This window comes from Eretmochelys imbricata, chromosome 4 (genome assembly GCF_965152235.1).
Source record: "Eretmochelys imbricata isolate rEreImb1 chromosome 4, rEreImb1.hap1, whole genome shotgun sequence".
Taxonomy (NCBI): domain Eukaryota; kingdom Metazoa; phylum Chordata; order Testudines; family Cheloniidae; genus Eretmochelys; species Eretmochelys imbricata.
In genome coordinates this window covers 55,007,028-55,023,301 of record NC_135575.1, presented here as the reverse complement: position 1 = coordinate 55,023,301, position 16,274 = coordinate 55,007,028, and the positions used below count along the sequence as shown (strand labels likewise).

General features: G+C 42.1%; 2 protein-coding genes across 13 annotated transcripts in view; both read left to right on the top strand.

The window, feature by feature from the left end:
* The window catches only part of MGAT4D (MGAT4 family member D), a 124,325-nt gene extending 113,187 nt beyond the window's left edge, over positions 1-11,138 (top strand). For all 11 annotated transcript variants that reach the window (XM_077815282.1, XM_077815275.1, XM_077815277.1 and 8 more), the window contains 4 exons: positions 2,406-2,484; positions 2,601-2,682; positions 3,865-3,977; positions 4,664-11,138. In XM_077815282.1, coding sequence (XP_077671408.1) covers positions 2,406-2,484; positions 2,601-2,682; positions 3,865-3,977; positions 4,664-4,684 — 295 coding nt within the window. In that variant the 3' untranslated portion in view covers positions 4,685-11,138. The remainder of the gene's footprint in view (positions 1-2,405; positions 2,485-2,600; positions 2,683-3,864; positions 3,978-4,663) is intronic.
* Positions 11,139-15,010: 3,872 nt separating this feature from the next.
* Positions 15,011-16,274, top strand: part of CLGN (calmegin) — an 84,644-nt gene continuing 83,380 nt past the window's right edge. For both annotated transcript variants that reach the window (XM_077815268.1, XM_077815267.1), the window contains exon 1: positions 15,011-15,083. The gene's annotated coding sequence lies outside the window, so the exon portion shown is untranslated. The remainder of the gene's footprint in view (positions 15,084-16,274) is intronic.

The following is a 16,274-nucleotide window of genomic DNA, read 5'->3' as shown; positions in this document are numbered from 1 at the left end:
TAATTGGTCTGGGGTGTTGTTGGTTGGAGAACAGAGCAGTGGGCAAGGGATTTTTCAAACTCTGCAGTAGGGCCAGGACAGGTGCTCCTGTTCTGCGTGTCTCCCATGTGCAGGTGGGAAGTTCTTCCTCTGCAGATATTAGGAAATGAACTTCCAAAGATTCAGGAGATCCTAGAGACATGCCCTAAGAGTGGGTCCCCACTTAAATTAGATCCTTGTTGAAATGCTTAATTAGCAGAGCTGCAGTCCTGCCCTTTCAATGATGAAACAGGAATTGTCATAGCAGATCAGACCAGCAGTCCCTCTAATCCAATATGCTATTCCTGAGTGTGGCCACTTCCAGATACATCTTTAGAGGAAAGTGCAAGAAAACCCATAGCAAACAACTATGAAATAACCTATTTACAGAGAGAGATTTTTCCTAGCCCCTTAAATTAGTAGTTGGCTTATGTCCTAAAACAAGAGGATTTATACACCTAAACTTTTTAATTTGTCTAATGTAATTGTGGATGTTCTCATTATCCATAGACATGTTAAATTTTTCTAATCCTAGTAAGTTCTTGGTCTTGATATCTTTTGACAGTGAGCTCCATTGGTTGACTGTGTGTTACGTGAAAAATTATTCTATCATGCTTAACTAAATTGAAAGACAACATATTTAAATATTCTCTTGTTCGTGTATTATCAGAAGGGGTAAATGGAAGTTCCTAATTTTCGTTCTCTATATTATTAATTATTTTGCATATGTCCATCCTGTCGTCTTTGACAAATAATGTTTTCTCTCTTGACTTCCCAGAAAGACACAGTCTGCAAAAATACATTGTGAAATGCATTCTCCATCACAAATAATGTACATGAAATCATTTATACCACTAGATTTGTAAAATGTATTTTGCAACACATTAATGTAATGAAAAAATACTGTTGCCCCTTTGGTGTCTTGTGGGTCAGTTCCTTACTGGATGAGAAATCGGTAACATGGGTGACAGATCTGGATATTTTCTTAGTGCAGCTTTGGTATTTTGCACTATATATACCATACTTGAAGGCAGCCTGAATATTATTTGCCCATCTCATCTTTTAGGGATCTTCACCAAAACACCAATGCCCGACTCCTAGGGAGTACCTCTGCCTCAAGAATAGACTCAGGTTAGAGAGAATATGGCAGGGAGGAAACTGCTTTGCAGCATCACAAAACACTACAACAATCCAAACATTTATTCAAAGATTTTACGCTGCTTACACACTCAGAAAAAGAATTTACAATATCATGTGTAATATCCCCATCAGGTGACCCCATCATAACAATATTATATATTGCAGCATAAATAGAAACTGCTGTGACTCACAATGTTCATAATTCAATAGCTTACATGTTAATAAACTTAAATAGTCCATATCTTCCATTTTCCCAATGTGGGGTCAAAAAAGGAAGAAGGTGGCTTCTACACAACATTGCCCCACTACTCTAGTGCTGCTAAATGTTGAGATTTTTATTGTGAACCTTATATTTGGAGTTTTTCTTAGTGCCTCAGCTCCTAGATTCATGTGAAAGTGAGAATCTCAGGTTTCATTTAAAAAAAAAAAAACGTATATGAGCCTGAATGGTTGCAAAGAAAGGATTATAAGCATGAAATCTAAAGAGGCTCCAAGGCCTGAAGGCAAATGAAAAGAATCCAAAAAATATTTTTTAAAATCTCATGAGTATTTTTGGGGCCTAACTCATGATTTTTGAATGCTTGAAGTTGGCAATACTGTCACTCATTGGCCAATATTGGAGCTTCTTAGAGACACTTGAATTTATCAGTAGACCTCCATGAATAATTGAGGGCTGCCATTGGCACATAGGTCCCACAATAAGAGGTGCTAGTTGGACACCCTGTCATCAAGGAAGTTTCATAAGAATTAGGAGACAGCCCACTTTCTGTACCTAAGAATGCTGGATTCACAAGGAGGTCCACACTCTTGTAGCAAGACTTGGGTATGATCCTTATGCAGCTGCCTGCATGGGTGCTGCAGGCCTCAGCTAGGCTTTGGAATGATATGGGATCACTGGGGTCTGTGTGTAAGGACTGGTGAAGCTTAGAATGGGTTAGGTTGATTGGGATTTGAGCACTGAAAGGGAGAAAGGTTAGTGACAATTCAGCATGGTTGTTGCTTTCCCCTGTCACTGTTTCCAGAACAGGTTGTCTTTTGGGGAGATATTGTTTGAAATGTAAAGGTTTTAGTACAGTTTGGCCAACTGGCTGCAAATGCTAACGTCTGTCTCTGGCTTCACTGTTGTGCTATTTGCAATAGAGAACGTGTATTTAAAGTTTTACTTCAGAAATGATTCTTGAGAACTATTCACCTAGAATTTTCTACAATACAAAAATATACAGAAATCATATAGTTCTCATTGGCAGGTACCTCTTCAGAAGTGGAAACATGGAACACCCTGGTGATAAACTGTTTAACACTACTGTAGAAGTTTGGCCTGCTGCTGTAAGTGTCTCATTTCCCAATGCAATACACAATACTACTCATTTTATGAATGAAGTTTGGAAAAAATATATTTTATAAAACCTGGTTGGGACTTTTACTCTTTTGTTTTGTTACAGGAAACAGAATTATTAAACGATGCAGTAGGCAATGGAGGCAAAGTTAACGACCAAACAACCAAAGATGGATATTTAAAGATAGGTAAACTACTTATTATCATTTCAAAGACTAAAACAATTTGCTTGTGTATACATACTATTAAAAAAAAAACCTATACACTTGAAAGCTCTTTTAGTTCTATAAGAAACTCAGTATCTCAAAGTAATCAAAGAATACATTTTGAACTTCTGCAGGTTGAAGTATGTGGTTTGGTTACTTAGAATTCAATATGGCAGAGTAATGAAAACAGACTTTAGTAAAGGGGATAGTGAAGGTTTTAAGTTAAAGAAAAAGCCCAATTATTTCAAGCTCTTCAGTAGGATAACTGACTGTGACTTGAGTTTTGCAGCTTGAGCTAATAGATTTTGACATCATTAACTGGTGGTTCAGCCAGCAACAAAGGTGAATGTTTCATCAGAATATGTTATTTTTAAAGAGATCTTCTACATCTTAACATGATACAAATCTATTAAACAGTATTTTCTATTAGTAATATGCTGATGTACTGTCAGCATCACAAACTCATAGAACACCAAAAGAATGATTTCAATAATGTTCAGAGGCTGCCAAACTTCATACAAAACAGCCATGAGAGGGAGGATGATCCTTGTAATCTTTATCCCAATGGTAAGGGTACTGGGATGTGTGAGATTCCCTGATTCAAGTCCCTCCTCAGCCTGATGAGAAGAAAGGATGTGAACAGGGATCTGCCACCTCCCAGGTGAGTACCCTAACCACCGGGCTAAAAATGAGAAGGGAGGTCTTCCTCCTCTGGACACTGTGTGTGGAATTAAGTGGGCTTTGAGCACACATATGGATTGGGCCCTGCAGGCAAGATAGGTGTCCACCCACCTACCTTCCCCTGGTCTGAGGATCTCTCTGGGGCTTAGCAGGAGATTGGTCTGCAGGCACTTAGAGGCAACAGTGCTCATGCCCAGAGGCAGAAACAGTCACCTAGGGAACAATTACTGCAAAAATTTAGATTCAGGGTGAGTTTAGGCACCTGCAGGATTAGGCAGAAGCTAAGTGCAGGTTTTGAGGCTAACAGTGGCCCCTAAAAATGGGACTTGGTGTCTAAATCTCAGGCTTAGGTGCCTAACTTTTGTGAATCTGGGCTTTAGGTAACATTTATTATTGACATTGAAACTGTCTGCGCTAAGTCCACTAGAAAAATGCATTTCATTATAGCTCATATTACTGCTGATTGGTTTTGTTTATACATAGGTACATTTGATAATGGAATAGCAGAAGGCATCATCAGTCCATCAGTAGGAAAAATACAGGCTATTCGTTTATCTATCCATTCTGATTCTCCTGTGTGGGCATTACTGAGTGAGGTAAGCATATGGGAAGCATATTAATAGGTCTATTGTTAAAAGCAGTTTCAGCTCCCGTTCCTGCCCGAGTCCACCTGCCAATATTTATGGCTTTACAATCCCCTTTTCCTAATTTTTGAAAAAAAAATTGTGAAAGCCCCATGCAGACAGGGGAAAATAACAATACAGGGAAAAAATGAAACTGCACAAGAAGTACTGAAGTGGACAAAGGGACCGATTCTCCAACCTTGCCTATGTTGAGTATCACTTACCCAAGTAATCATCTTTACTTCAATGAGAAGAAGCCTATCTGTAAATACTACTTGGAATAAGTAAGGCTAGTAACATTTGAACCATGATGGACACAATTTTCTCCATGACTAGTTTGTTTACTTTTATTCTTTTCTAGCTTCTCTTTCAGTAGTAGCAATCTCAGGTGTTATTTGTAGCAAGAGTAGGCAAACATCTTCAGACAATAGTGTAATTTTAAAACTGCTTGTGTCTGTTGACTGTTTATAGATTCAATAGCCACATCTCATTGGGTGGGGGGCGGAAATCTCAAAGGATTTCACTGAAAAAATGTGGAGGAAATCCATCACTGTATCCGAAAGGGGAAAATAAATAAATTTTATTCTAACATTTGATATGATTTTTGTAAATTTATTATATATTTTATTCCCTCCTCCTCCTTTTTTTTTTTCTTCCAGATATTGATCAAGACTTCCTGAAAATACAAAACTGCAGAAAATCACATTTTTGATGTGTCTTTTCTTAAGGCTTGCTTTGAAAACCAGGCCACCTAGTGGTAGCAACAAATGGTCTGCTGGGAAAAAAAATAAACCCTTGTGTACTATTACTACTACCAATTAATACTGTGTATTAAAAAGTGGGGAGAGGGCCCTCAAATTTTCTTTGAAGGGCTTGAATATTTAAAAAACAAATCTATAAAATGTTCCTGGTAGACCTTTTGGAAACATAAATGCTTTATTAATTTGAATACATAGACATATCACAGGGAGTGAGCACTACACTACTGTAAAATTAAAACAAAATAGTCATTGTCAAAGACAAGATGTTATAAGACGTCCCACAGGGAACATAACATTAAAGTCCTTATTCCAAATTCAGTCCCACCAGAAATAGGGACATTCGGGAGAAAAAAAACAACACTTTTTAAATTCCTTTGAAATATATTGACAGAGCATTTTGGAGGAGAAGTGGAACAGAGTGGGAAAAAATCAATATTTTGCTATAATACAATATAATATAATATAGGAAAATCCATCCTGACTAGGGACAGTTTATCAATATGGAGAGCACAGTGAAGTTTTATGATGATTTGAGGGTGCTTTCTGTTAACTAGGTTTCAGAGAAACAGCCGTGTTAGTCTGTCTTCGCAAAAAGAAAAGGAGTACTTGTGGCACCTTAGAGACTAACCAATTTATTTGACATTGAGCTTTCGTGAGCTACAGCTCACTTCATCGGATGCATACCGTGGAAACTGCAGAAGACATTATATACACACAGAGACCATGAAACAATACCTCCTCCCACCCCACTGTCCTGCTGGTAATAGCTTATCTAAAGTGATCATCAAGTTGGGCCATTTCCAGCACAAATCCAGGTTTTCTCACCCTCCGCCCCCCCCCCCCACAAACTCACTCTCCTGCTGGTAATAGCCCATCCAAAGTGACCACTCTCTTCACAATGTGTATGATAATCAAGGTGGGCCATTTCCAGCACAAATCCAGGTTCTCTCACTCCCTCACCCCCCTCCAAAAACCACACACACAAACTCACTCTCCTGCTGGTAATAGCTTATCCAAAGTGACCACTCTCCCTACAATGTGCATGGTAATCAAGGTGGGCCATTTCCAGCACAAATCCAGGCTCTCTCACCCCCCCCACCCCCCCAGGGGAACACACACACACAAACTCACTCTCCTGCTGACAATAGCTCATCCAAACTGAAAACTCTCCAAGTTTAAATCCAAGTTTAACCAGAATATTTCAGCCTTGAAGCCCTTTTAGGATGGGGTATGTTTAGTACCTATTAAATAGAAAGCCCCTTTAAGTTATCATTTAAATAATAATAATCTTAAACAGTTTTTCTTCAGTGACATATACACTACACTGTAAAATTGTACACTGAATTAATTGTAAATAATAAATTATTTCCTGAATTGTATGTGCTGGTACTTAAATCCTAGTCACAAAGAGGCACAACTTAGTATAAATTTTAAATTAAAAATATAATCAGGAGAAGCTCCATTTGAAATGAATATAATAAGGAATCCATAATACACAGTCAGGTCTGGTGTTAGTGTCAGACTTCATACACATACCTCTTTAGCACGAAGTGTGCATACTGTGTGTCTCTCACACAGAGTCATTGCACATACTACCAAAAATAACTACTTTACACCAGTTTTGCAGCAGTGTAACTCCACTGACATCACTGTGGGCCCACATGTTTCTAAACAAAATAATAATACATTTAGAGCAAGATAATTTCATTTAAAATCCACTTTCTTTACATTGTTTGAAACAGATCAGCAGTTCATGGTCTTTTTAAAAAAAATCTTGTTTTAATAGTAGAGTATTGTTGATAATGTATGCTATTAAGTAAATAACATTCTGAGATTTACATTTGTGTCATTTAACCCTAAGCAGGGAGCAGTACAGAACTGTATGCCTAAGGGGGAAGGATTGTTCCCAGCTTGCAATGAGTATGTGCTCTTGCTATGCTATTCCTTAGGACATTGCTGCTTGATCACCTGGCGCACCCAGGCAGTAATATAAGATGGGGTGGGTCCATACGTCTGCCTCTTCCTCATCCCTTTTTAGGAAATTTCCAGTGAGGTTCCAATCTTGCAAATATGGACACACATGAGAAATTTTAGTTGCATATATAATCAGGGATTTACATGCATGTTTGCAAGACTGGGCCCTCACTGTGGAGCCTTGTGATCTGCAGAGTCTGCAGACTACACCTGCTCCCCATTCTATGGCATTCTATGACAAACCACTCTGCTTAGTGGGAAGATGCAGAGGAAACTGTGAAACTCATCTGTGTCTAATAAGTGAAGTATGATTAAAAGAAGTGAGATTAATATAGGTTAAAAAAATCTTCTGTTTAGGCAATGAAGATGTAGGTATATACTGTACAAAATACAGTATGGTACAGCATACTACCATTCTCATTAAAAACATTTAATGAGCCAAATGTTGCAGCCTTCAGAAGGCCTCAAAGGTAATGGAACTAGGATAGTTCACTCAGTGTTACAGAAGTTCAAGCTGCACAGAATTCACACCCTTCTTCACCTGAAACACTGTAGCATCTCCAAGGAAAACACACACTTCCATATGGGGTACCTGCATTCCAGAAAGACACAAGCATGTGATTGAGGCCCAAACTTTTCATTTTTCTGTTCACTGACCTTTAGAAACCCCAGTCAATGTGAAAATGTTTAAACCAAGCTTATTTTCTGACAGGTTTCAGAGTAGCAGCCGTGTTAGTTTGTCTTTGCAAAAAGAAAAGGAGTACTTGTGGCACCTTAGAGACTAACCAATTTATTTGAGCATAAGCTTTCGTGAGCTACAGCTCACTTCATCGGATGCATAATTAAAGTGGAAAATGCAGTGAGGATGTTTTTATACACACAGACCATGAAAAAAATGGGTGTTTAGTTCTAAAGTGCACTGCAGTTTTTGGGACAGTATTCTCTGTTAAAATGACACTGGGTCCCAGGATCGTTATGTACATCTTCAGGTTTTCTGTCAAGAATCCTGCAATGCTAAACCTGAGTTTTTAATTGACTGCAGTTTCTATCGTGTGAATCACATTGTTATATTGCGGTCTGCTCCTCCTCCCATTGAAATAAAGGGAAGAACTGATAAAGTGGGAGAAGCATGGCCTCCCAGAACCTTTTGTCAATTAAGTGCCTGATCCAACAAGGTGCTGAGTGCCTCCTGCAAGGTGCTAAACACTCTGTTGCCACGTTAAATGCCCCCCTGAACTTGGCGCGGGGAGTGGCACGGTCTAAGAAAATATTTAGTTAAGCTGTAAACTACTGAAAATAGACCTAGAATGATAGTGCCTTGTAGTTTAAGCTAGTATAACTCTTTTGCTACTTAAAAGAACCCTCTTTTTTTTTTCCCTTCAAATAAAATGCCCTTAAACTTTGAAGTAAAATGTCAGAAAGTTCACAATGCTTTGATCAACCTGAATTCTTCAGGGGTAACTAGCTGCACTGCTGTAGAAATTTTTCCTTCCATGCAGTCAACCTTCTATCTAGTCTAATCTGCTTACTTATGTTCTTATATGTTCCCCATCATTGTGATATCTGGGAGCCTTAACCATTCACTTTGAGGAGTATAGGCACATTATAAATATTAAATTAGTGTAAGTATTGCTTATAAATAGTGACTATTGTGGGCCAAACTTTGTTTCAAACCCCTCCCGCAGTGAGCTGTGTGTGGCCAGAGAGGTCTGTCTGTACAAAACTTATTGCAGAATCAGAGCCCTAATCACCCTGGTGTAAAGCCAAACTAACTGGATCATTGGAGTTACTCTGGATTTTCATTAAGGGTAATTGAGAACTGAGTTTCATACTCTAAATTTTCTGATACCTAAAAGGTTGTTGTCACAGTAACAGTAAACTTGAGGCTGTGTTGTGAGCTGCAGGAGATACAAATCACAGAATTTTAGCAGGTTAGTGTTAAAGTTTGGTGTCAGCAGGCCTGATTCTGCTCTTCATTACAGTGGCGTAAGTCCAGGGTAACTTCATTGAAATAAATAGCAACTCTGGATTTAAACCAGTGTAAATGAGAACAGAAATCTGGCTCAGTAATCAAAATTTCCTACTGTAGCTTAGAATCATAGAATATCAGGGTTGGAAGGGACCTCAGGAGGTCATCTAGTCCAACCCCCTGCTCAAAGCAGGACCAATCCCCAATTAAATCATCGCAGCCAGGGCTTTGTCAAGCCTGACCTTAAAAACTTCTAAGGAAGGAGATTCTACCACCTCCCTAGGTAACGCATTCCAGTGTTTCACCACCCTCCTAGTGAAAAAGTTTTTCCTAATATCCAACCTAAACCTCCCCCACTGCAACTTGAGACCATTACTCCTTGTCCTCTCCTCTTCTACCACTGAGAATAGTCTAGAACCATCCTCTCTGGAACCACCTCTCAGGTAGTTGAAAGCAGCTATCAAATCCCCCCTCATTCTTCTCTTCTGCAGACTAAACAATCCCAGTTCCCTCAGCCTCTCCTCATAAGTCATGTGTTCCAGACCCCTAATCATTTTTGTTGCCCTTCGCTGGACTCTCTCCAATTTATCCACATCCTTCTTATAGTGTGGGGCCCAAAACTGGACACAGTACTCCAGATGAGGCTCACCAATGTCGAATAGAGGAGAACGATCACGTCTCTCGATCTGCTCGCTATGCCCCTACTTATACATCCCAAAATGCCATTGGCCTTCTTGGCAACAAGGGCACACTGCTGACTCATATCCAGCTTCTCGTCCACTGTCACCCCTAGGTCCTTTTCCGCAGAACTGCTGCCTAGCCATTCGGTCCCTAGTCTGTAGCGGTGCATTGGGTTCTTCCGTCCTAAGTGCAGGACCCTGCACTTATCCTTATTGAACCTCATCAGAGGTTCTTTTGGCCCAATCCTCCAATTTGTCTAGGTCCCTCTGTATCCTATCCCTGCCCTCCAGCGTATCTACCACTCCTCCTAGTTTAGTATCATCCGCAAATTTGCTGAGAGTGCAATCCACACCATCCTCCAGATCATTTATGAAGGTATTGAACATCTTCACATTATGTATTTTACATTAAAGCTAACAGTGGAAGCTACAAACCTGCAACTCCAGGGAATTAACTCCATAGTTTTGCCCCTCCATATACGAGTTTAGCTCAAAAGAAGAGGCTATTGAACAGGCAGTACATTCATGCTGACCCTTCAAACTGTGACTCAAACCTGAGAGTTGCACTGCAAACCAGATCACTGAACCAACAGAACTTACATAAGAAATGTCTGGGGACAGTGACATGGCTGTTGTAGAATCCCCTGGTGGGCTCATAAAGAACTGGCAATGGTCCCACCTACACATTTGTCAGCAAGTGCCAGGGAATTGCAACAGAGCTGGCTGATACTTGAAAGAAGTGGAAAAAGAGGATAAGGAACATTAGATCATATGAGACCTCATAGAGAAAAAAAGTATTCTTTGTATTATACACGTGTATTATACAAATAAATATTGTAAACTCAAAGCATGAAGGAAAGATTGTAAATGCCAGTTACAAAAATAAAACATAAAACGGCAAAATGTCAGATTCCAAAGCAGGGCACTGAGCTCTTTCAGTAAGAAATACTATTTTAGTACAAGCACTATATTGCCTTAATGGGGTTTTAAAAAAAAAATTCTCCAAAATACAGGCTACCTCAGACTCATTACACACATTAATAATTAGTTTAAAAGATATGGAAAAAACTTCAGACAAATACATACTAATGATGCTTGTTCAACCTATTTGATTTTCATTTAAGTGCAGTGAGAAAGTGACTGACCTCTAGTGCCTATGTTTTAGCAGTCTGGTTTTAGATTTTTTTTTATTTTCCCCATGGACTTTTAAAGGAAAATCCTAAAATCTGGTTAGATCTAAAAGGAATTATCCATCCGGTTTTATTAATTTCTTTGTTGAATTATTTATTGATATCTTAAAGTTCTATGCTCTGCAGGAAAAATTCTACTGTCCTTCATTATGTGACCAGTTGCATAAGTAAGGGAAGCTCCACGTGGTCTTGATACCTGTGCATAACTACTGTTAATACTAATAGGCATGCACCCTGAGAAGAGAAAAGATCCCTCTGAGACAAGAAGAATCCTTCAGATATAATTGAGATATGTAGGCCAAACAAATTAATACAGTCTTGTAATTATTTAGATTAAAATAGATCTTTAAAAATATCTGAATTAATGTACAGACCACACATGGGAGTTCCACCTTCCACATCCACTCTTCCTCTTTCTTCATTACTTATAAATCACAATCTTTGTAGATGTTTAACTCTATTTTTTATGTTGCATAAACTGTTTGTCTTGTCAGGGTATTTCTATGTTTTGTAAACATCTGTACATGTCTGATTTATTGCAATAAATAAATTTTTCTCCAGATGTATTTTTATTAGCCTGCCTGCTTTGGATTACATGCATGTAAATGGCACTTTTTTTATGGATCTGGGCCCAGTAGTCGGTCTGGAATAGCTGAAATTGATTCCCTCATTCAGTTGTTCCTTAAATGTATGATAGGAATGTGAGATAGACGTCCCAGTTGTAGTGGGAGACTTTTCTTCTTTGGTTTGGGCCGAATTGCCTCAACTAGTGACTGCAAGAAAGACTTTCCTATCCCAGCCAAGTGAGAGTCTCAGTAAGTATGTATTAGAGCTAGTTGGGAATTTTCCAGGAGAATGATTTTTCTGATGGGAAATGCCCTTTGTGCAAAAGTGCTTTTTTCAAATTTACCCCCACCCAAAAAAAAATCCATCAGGAAAATCCAAATGATAGGTCCACAGATGCCCACATGGAGGGTCTTGTCAATATCACTTTCTCCCTGGAAAAACGGACAAAAATCTTCCATATGAGTGTCACAAATTTGGTTGAGCGACCCTTCATGCGCACTCGCTGGACTGCTGTGAAGGGACCTTGGTGTTTTAAGCCTCCAGAGTCTGAACAGAGCCTAGCACTGTTGCAGCCTGGGGGTCCACAGGCACACTGTCAGTATTAGACAGAGGCTCTGCACCCTCCTTTCTGAGAGCCATGACCTTGTGGTCCTCTGCCCAGACCCCAGAACCAGTGCTGACTTCTTAGATTCCCCTGTAGCTTAAACACACCCTCTCCCAGAATCTCACCAAAGACCTGAGCATTTGGGGTTACACTTTAACTCTCTTGAGGCACAGTGTAAGTGTAGCATATAACACACACAGACACTTTGCACAGGGTTCTAACTCTTATTTAACAAATAAAGCACAAGAGAGCCCCACTTATAGCTCGGAGTGTGATTCCCTGCTTGTGTGGACACACTTATGCTAGCTCTAATGGAGCTAGTGCACTAAAAATACTAGTTTCAGAGTAACAGCCGTGTTAGTCTGTATTCGCAAAAAGTAAAGGAGTACTTGTGGCACCTTAGAGACTAACCAATTTATTTGAGCATGAGCTTTCGTGAGCCACAGCTCACTTCATCAGATGCATACCGTGGAAACTGCAGCAGACTTTATATATACACAGAGAATATGAAACAATACCTCCTCCCACCCCACTGTCCTGCTGGTAATAGCTTATCTAAAGTAATCGTCAGGTTAGGCCATTTCCAGCACAAATCCAGGTTTTCTCACCCTCCACCCCCCCACACAAATTCACTCTCCTGCTGGTGATAGCCCATCCAAAGTGACAACTCTTTACACAATGTGCATGATAATGAAGTTAGGCCATTTCCTGCACAAATCCAGGTTCTCTCACTCCCTCACCCCCCTCCAAAAACCACCCCCATACACACACAAACTCACTCTCCTGCTGGTAATAGCTCATCCAAACTGACCACTCTCCAAGTTTAAATCCAAGTTAAACCAGAACATCTGGGGGGGGGGGTAGGAAAAAACAAGAGGAAATAGGCTACCTTGCATAATGACTTAGCCACTCCCAGTCTCTATTTAAGCCTAAATTAATAGTATCCAATTTGCAAATGAATTCCAATTCAGCAGTTTCTTGCTGGAGTCTGGATTTGAAGTTTTTTTGTTTTAAGATAGCGACCTTCATGTCTGTGATTGCGTGACCAGAGAGATTGAAGTGTTCTCCGACTGGTTTATGAATGTTATAATTCTTGACATCTGATTTGTGTCCATTTATTCTTTTACGTAGAGACTGTCCAGTTTGACCAATGTACATGGCAGAGGGGCATTGCTGGCACATGATGGCATAAATCACATTGGTGGATGTGCAGGTGAACGAGCCTCTGATAGTGTGGCTGATGTTATTAGGCCCTGTGATGGTGTCCCCTGAATAGACATGTGGGCACAATTGGCAACGGGCTTTGTTGCAAGGATAAGTTCCTGGGTTAGTGGTTCTGTTGTGTGGTATGTGGTTGTTGGTGAGTATTTGCTTCAGGTTGCGGGGCTGTCTGTAGGCAAGGACTGGCCTGTCTCCCAAGATTTGTGAGAGTGTTGTGTCATCCTTTAGGATAGGTTGTAGATCCTTAATAATGCGTTGGAGGGGTTTTAGTTGGGGGCTGAAGGTGACGGCTAGTGGCGTTCTGTTATTTTCTTTGTTAGGCCTGTCCTGTAGTAGGTAACTTCTGGGAACTCTTCTGGCTCTATCAATCTGTTTCTTTACTTCCACAGGTGGGTATTGTAGTTGTAAGAAAGCTTGACAGAGATCTTGTAGGTGTTTGTCTCTGTCTGAGGGGTTGGAGCAAATGCGGTTGTATTGCAGAGCTTGGCTGTAGACGATGGATCGTGTGGTGTGGTCAGGGTGAAAGCTGGAGGCATGCAGGTAGGAATAGCGGTCAGTAGGTTTCCGGTATAGGGTGGTGTTTATGTGACCATTGTTTATTAGCACTGTAGTGTCCAGGAAGTGGATCTCTTGTGTGGACTGGACCAGGCTGAGGTTGGTGGTGGGATGGAAATTGTTGAAATCATGGTGGAATTCCTCAAGGGCTTCTTTTCCATGGGTCCAGATGATGAAGATGTCATCAGTATAGCGCAAGTAGAGTAGGGGCTTTAGGGGACGAGAGCTGAGGAAGCGTTGTTCTAAATCAGCCATAAAAATGTTGGCATATTGTGGGGCCATGCGGGTACCCATAGCAGTGCCGCTGATCTACTAGACACCAAAAATCATGGATTTAATAAAGATGCTGGATTTACTGCTCATTACCACAATCTGTAATCCACTCATCCTCCTTTGTCATGTGTTAATGCCCATTTCCCTTGGAATGATTTTGGGCAACATATGTTCATTCCTTACCTGTTCCACTTTGTATTTAGCTTTGACACTGAATACCTTTCCCAGACCAGAAGAGCTCTGTTTAAATCAAAAGTTTGTCTTTTTCACCAACCGATATGGTCCAGGAAAAGATATGTCACCGATCTTATCTCATTATAGCCAATAAAGTTGTTGCACAAAAATTAGCTGTAGAGAATGGTGGTGGTTGCTTTATTTCTGATGTCATAATGTCCCCACTAAACTGCCTTAGCCTATTTGTAATCTAATCATATCAATCAGATACAACAATCATTAATATTAGTTTAATTACAACCTCTTCTTTCAAATATTGCCCGTAAGATTTCGGTTGATTTTAACTCTATGGAAAGTTAGACGAGTCTGTGTTTGTTCGGATTGATCTTCCAAACGTAAGACTGTAAAGACTGCCAGATGCTAAAGATCTCAAAGAACCAGCAGCCTGTAATTCTTTTGTAGCTCAGAGGCGAATGGGTTTTCTAGTCCCCTTTCAGAAACCCACTCTCCAGTGCACGCGCTGTAAGTGGAGGGAGGACAGGTTGTACTTTCCATGCACAGGAGGTTGAATCCCTGCTATTGGAACAGCCTTAACGCGGGAGCCATGGCAGGTGCTGACGCTTTGTGCTGGGTGAAGCGCGCCAAGCCCGGGGACTGAGCTCGCAGACCCAGTTCCTTGCCCTGGCCAGGAAGCGGGGCGGCAGCAAACTGGTAACTGTTTCCCAGCTCCCGCGCAGCGACTGGCCACTGAATCTAGCGGAGTAGACTGAGCGGTAACTGATGCGCGGCGCCGCGAGTAGTCCCTTGGGGACTGATTGTGATTGGCTTAGCCGGCACGTGCTGGGCTCTGACCGCCGCGGACTGAGCCGTGATTGGCTCGGGCGGGGAGTCCGCAGCCAGTGAGTTGCGCCGGGATGGTTCCGAGTTGTGATTCGCTTGATCTGTTCAGAGCGTGCGCGGATTGGCTCCGGCTGCCCGGCAGCACCTGCTCTTCAGCGCTAGCATCCCCAAGAGCGCAACAGTGCATGCGCAGTTCAATATACGTGATGCGCTGGGAAACGCCACCCGGCTTTACCGGAGAGCGAGGCGGACGGGACCTTCTATCTTGCCGGTAACTGTCTTCCCGGGTGCGGCTAAACGTCTCTGAGCCACGCTGGGCGGGCTACCTCCGGTCCCGCTCGCTGTGTAGTGGCTTGGGGTTATGAGCTTCACCGCGCGGCACCAGAGTGGAGCTCTGCCCGGGTCTCGCTTCGCGCTCCGCAGGCGGGTGACGGCGCTGGGGCAGCTGCTCCCTTGGTCAACCGTTAGTGGGAGGCCCGGGCTCCGCAGGCGCTCAGGAACGCGGCGGCCCTCAGGCAGGGGCTGCGCGGAGGAAGTCGGGAGTGGAGGCCGTTCTCCTGCCGTGCCGACCCTCCCCTCCCCCCCACCCCACCCCGCCGGTGACCCCTCGGCATGCGGGTGAGGCCGTTATTTTACCGTTAGAATGTCAGTGGCATGAGGCTTCCAAGCGCCAGCTGTAGGCGCTGCGCGTTCCCTGCTGGACGCGCGCTTCACGGGGTTCCCTGGGAGCGCGTTCAGTCTTATGCCTCCTCCCTTCAGTGTAGTGGCTCCAGCGTCCAAGCTGACATCTGACTTCGTTCAAACTGCCCCCCGCCCCCAAGGATGGGGCAGAGAGCTCCCTGCCCTTCCCGGCAGCACCTGCCCGCCTCTCCCTAGAGCTGCTCTGGGACCTAGTGGGACCAGCCAGAGAGAACAACAGCAATTAGCTCCGTATGGGGGCGGGGGACTGACAGCAGGAGTTGTATAGCTAGGGCGAGTATAAAAATAAGCAGGTCCCCTATTTATCTGCCTGACTGGGGAAGTTGTGGCTAATTGCACCTAACTGGCTGGTTTCTGTTGGTTAGGCTCAATCAAACTCTGGGACTCTGGTTTTAGCTGCTCTTGTGCATGTGCTGCCAAGTTGTGCTGCAGTCAGATCCCTGGGGCCAGGAGGGGGCTGAGGAGGAGGGTTGCACTGCCCTGGAATGCACCCTCCTTAAGGACCGTGTGATGGGTCTTTGTCAAAATGTAGGCCCTGGATTTGTGGGGTGTGTTACCTGAGCTGGATATAGCTTCTTGATTCTGAACATATGCTTGCCTTCATTTGTGGGTACCTTTAAACATAGGTATCCATCTTGAATATATTGTTAAAATCTTACATGTTAGCTGCACTAAATCTGTTCTTATTACAGGAGGGCTTCCTTGGTGCACTGTAATATTTTGGGGTTCAACCCAGCCTAGTAAGGGGTTGTCACTTTCTGTC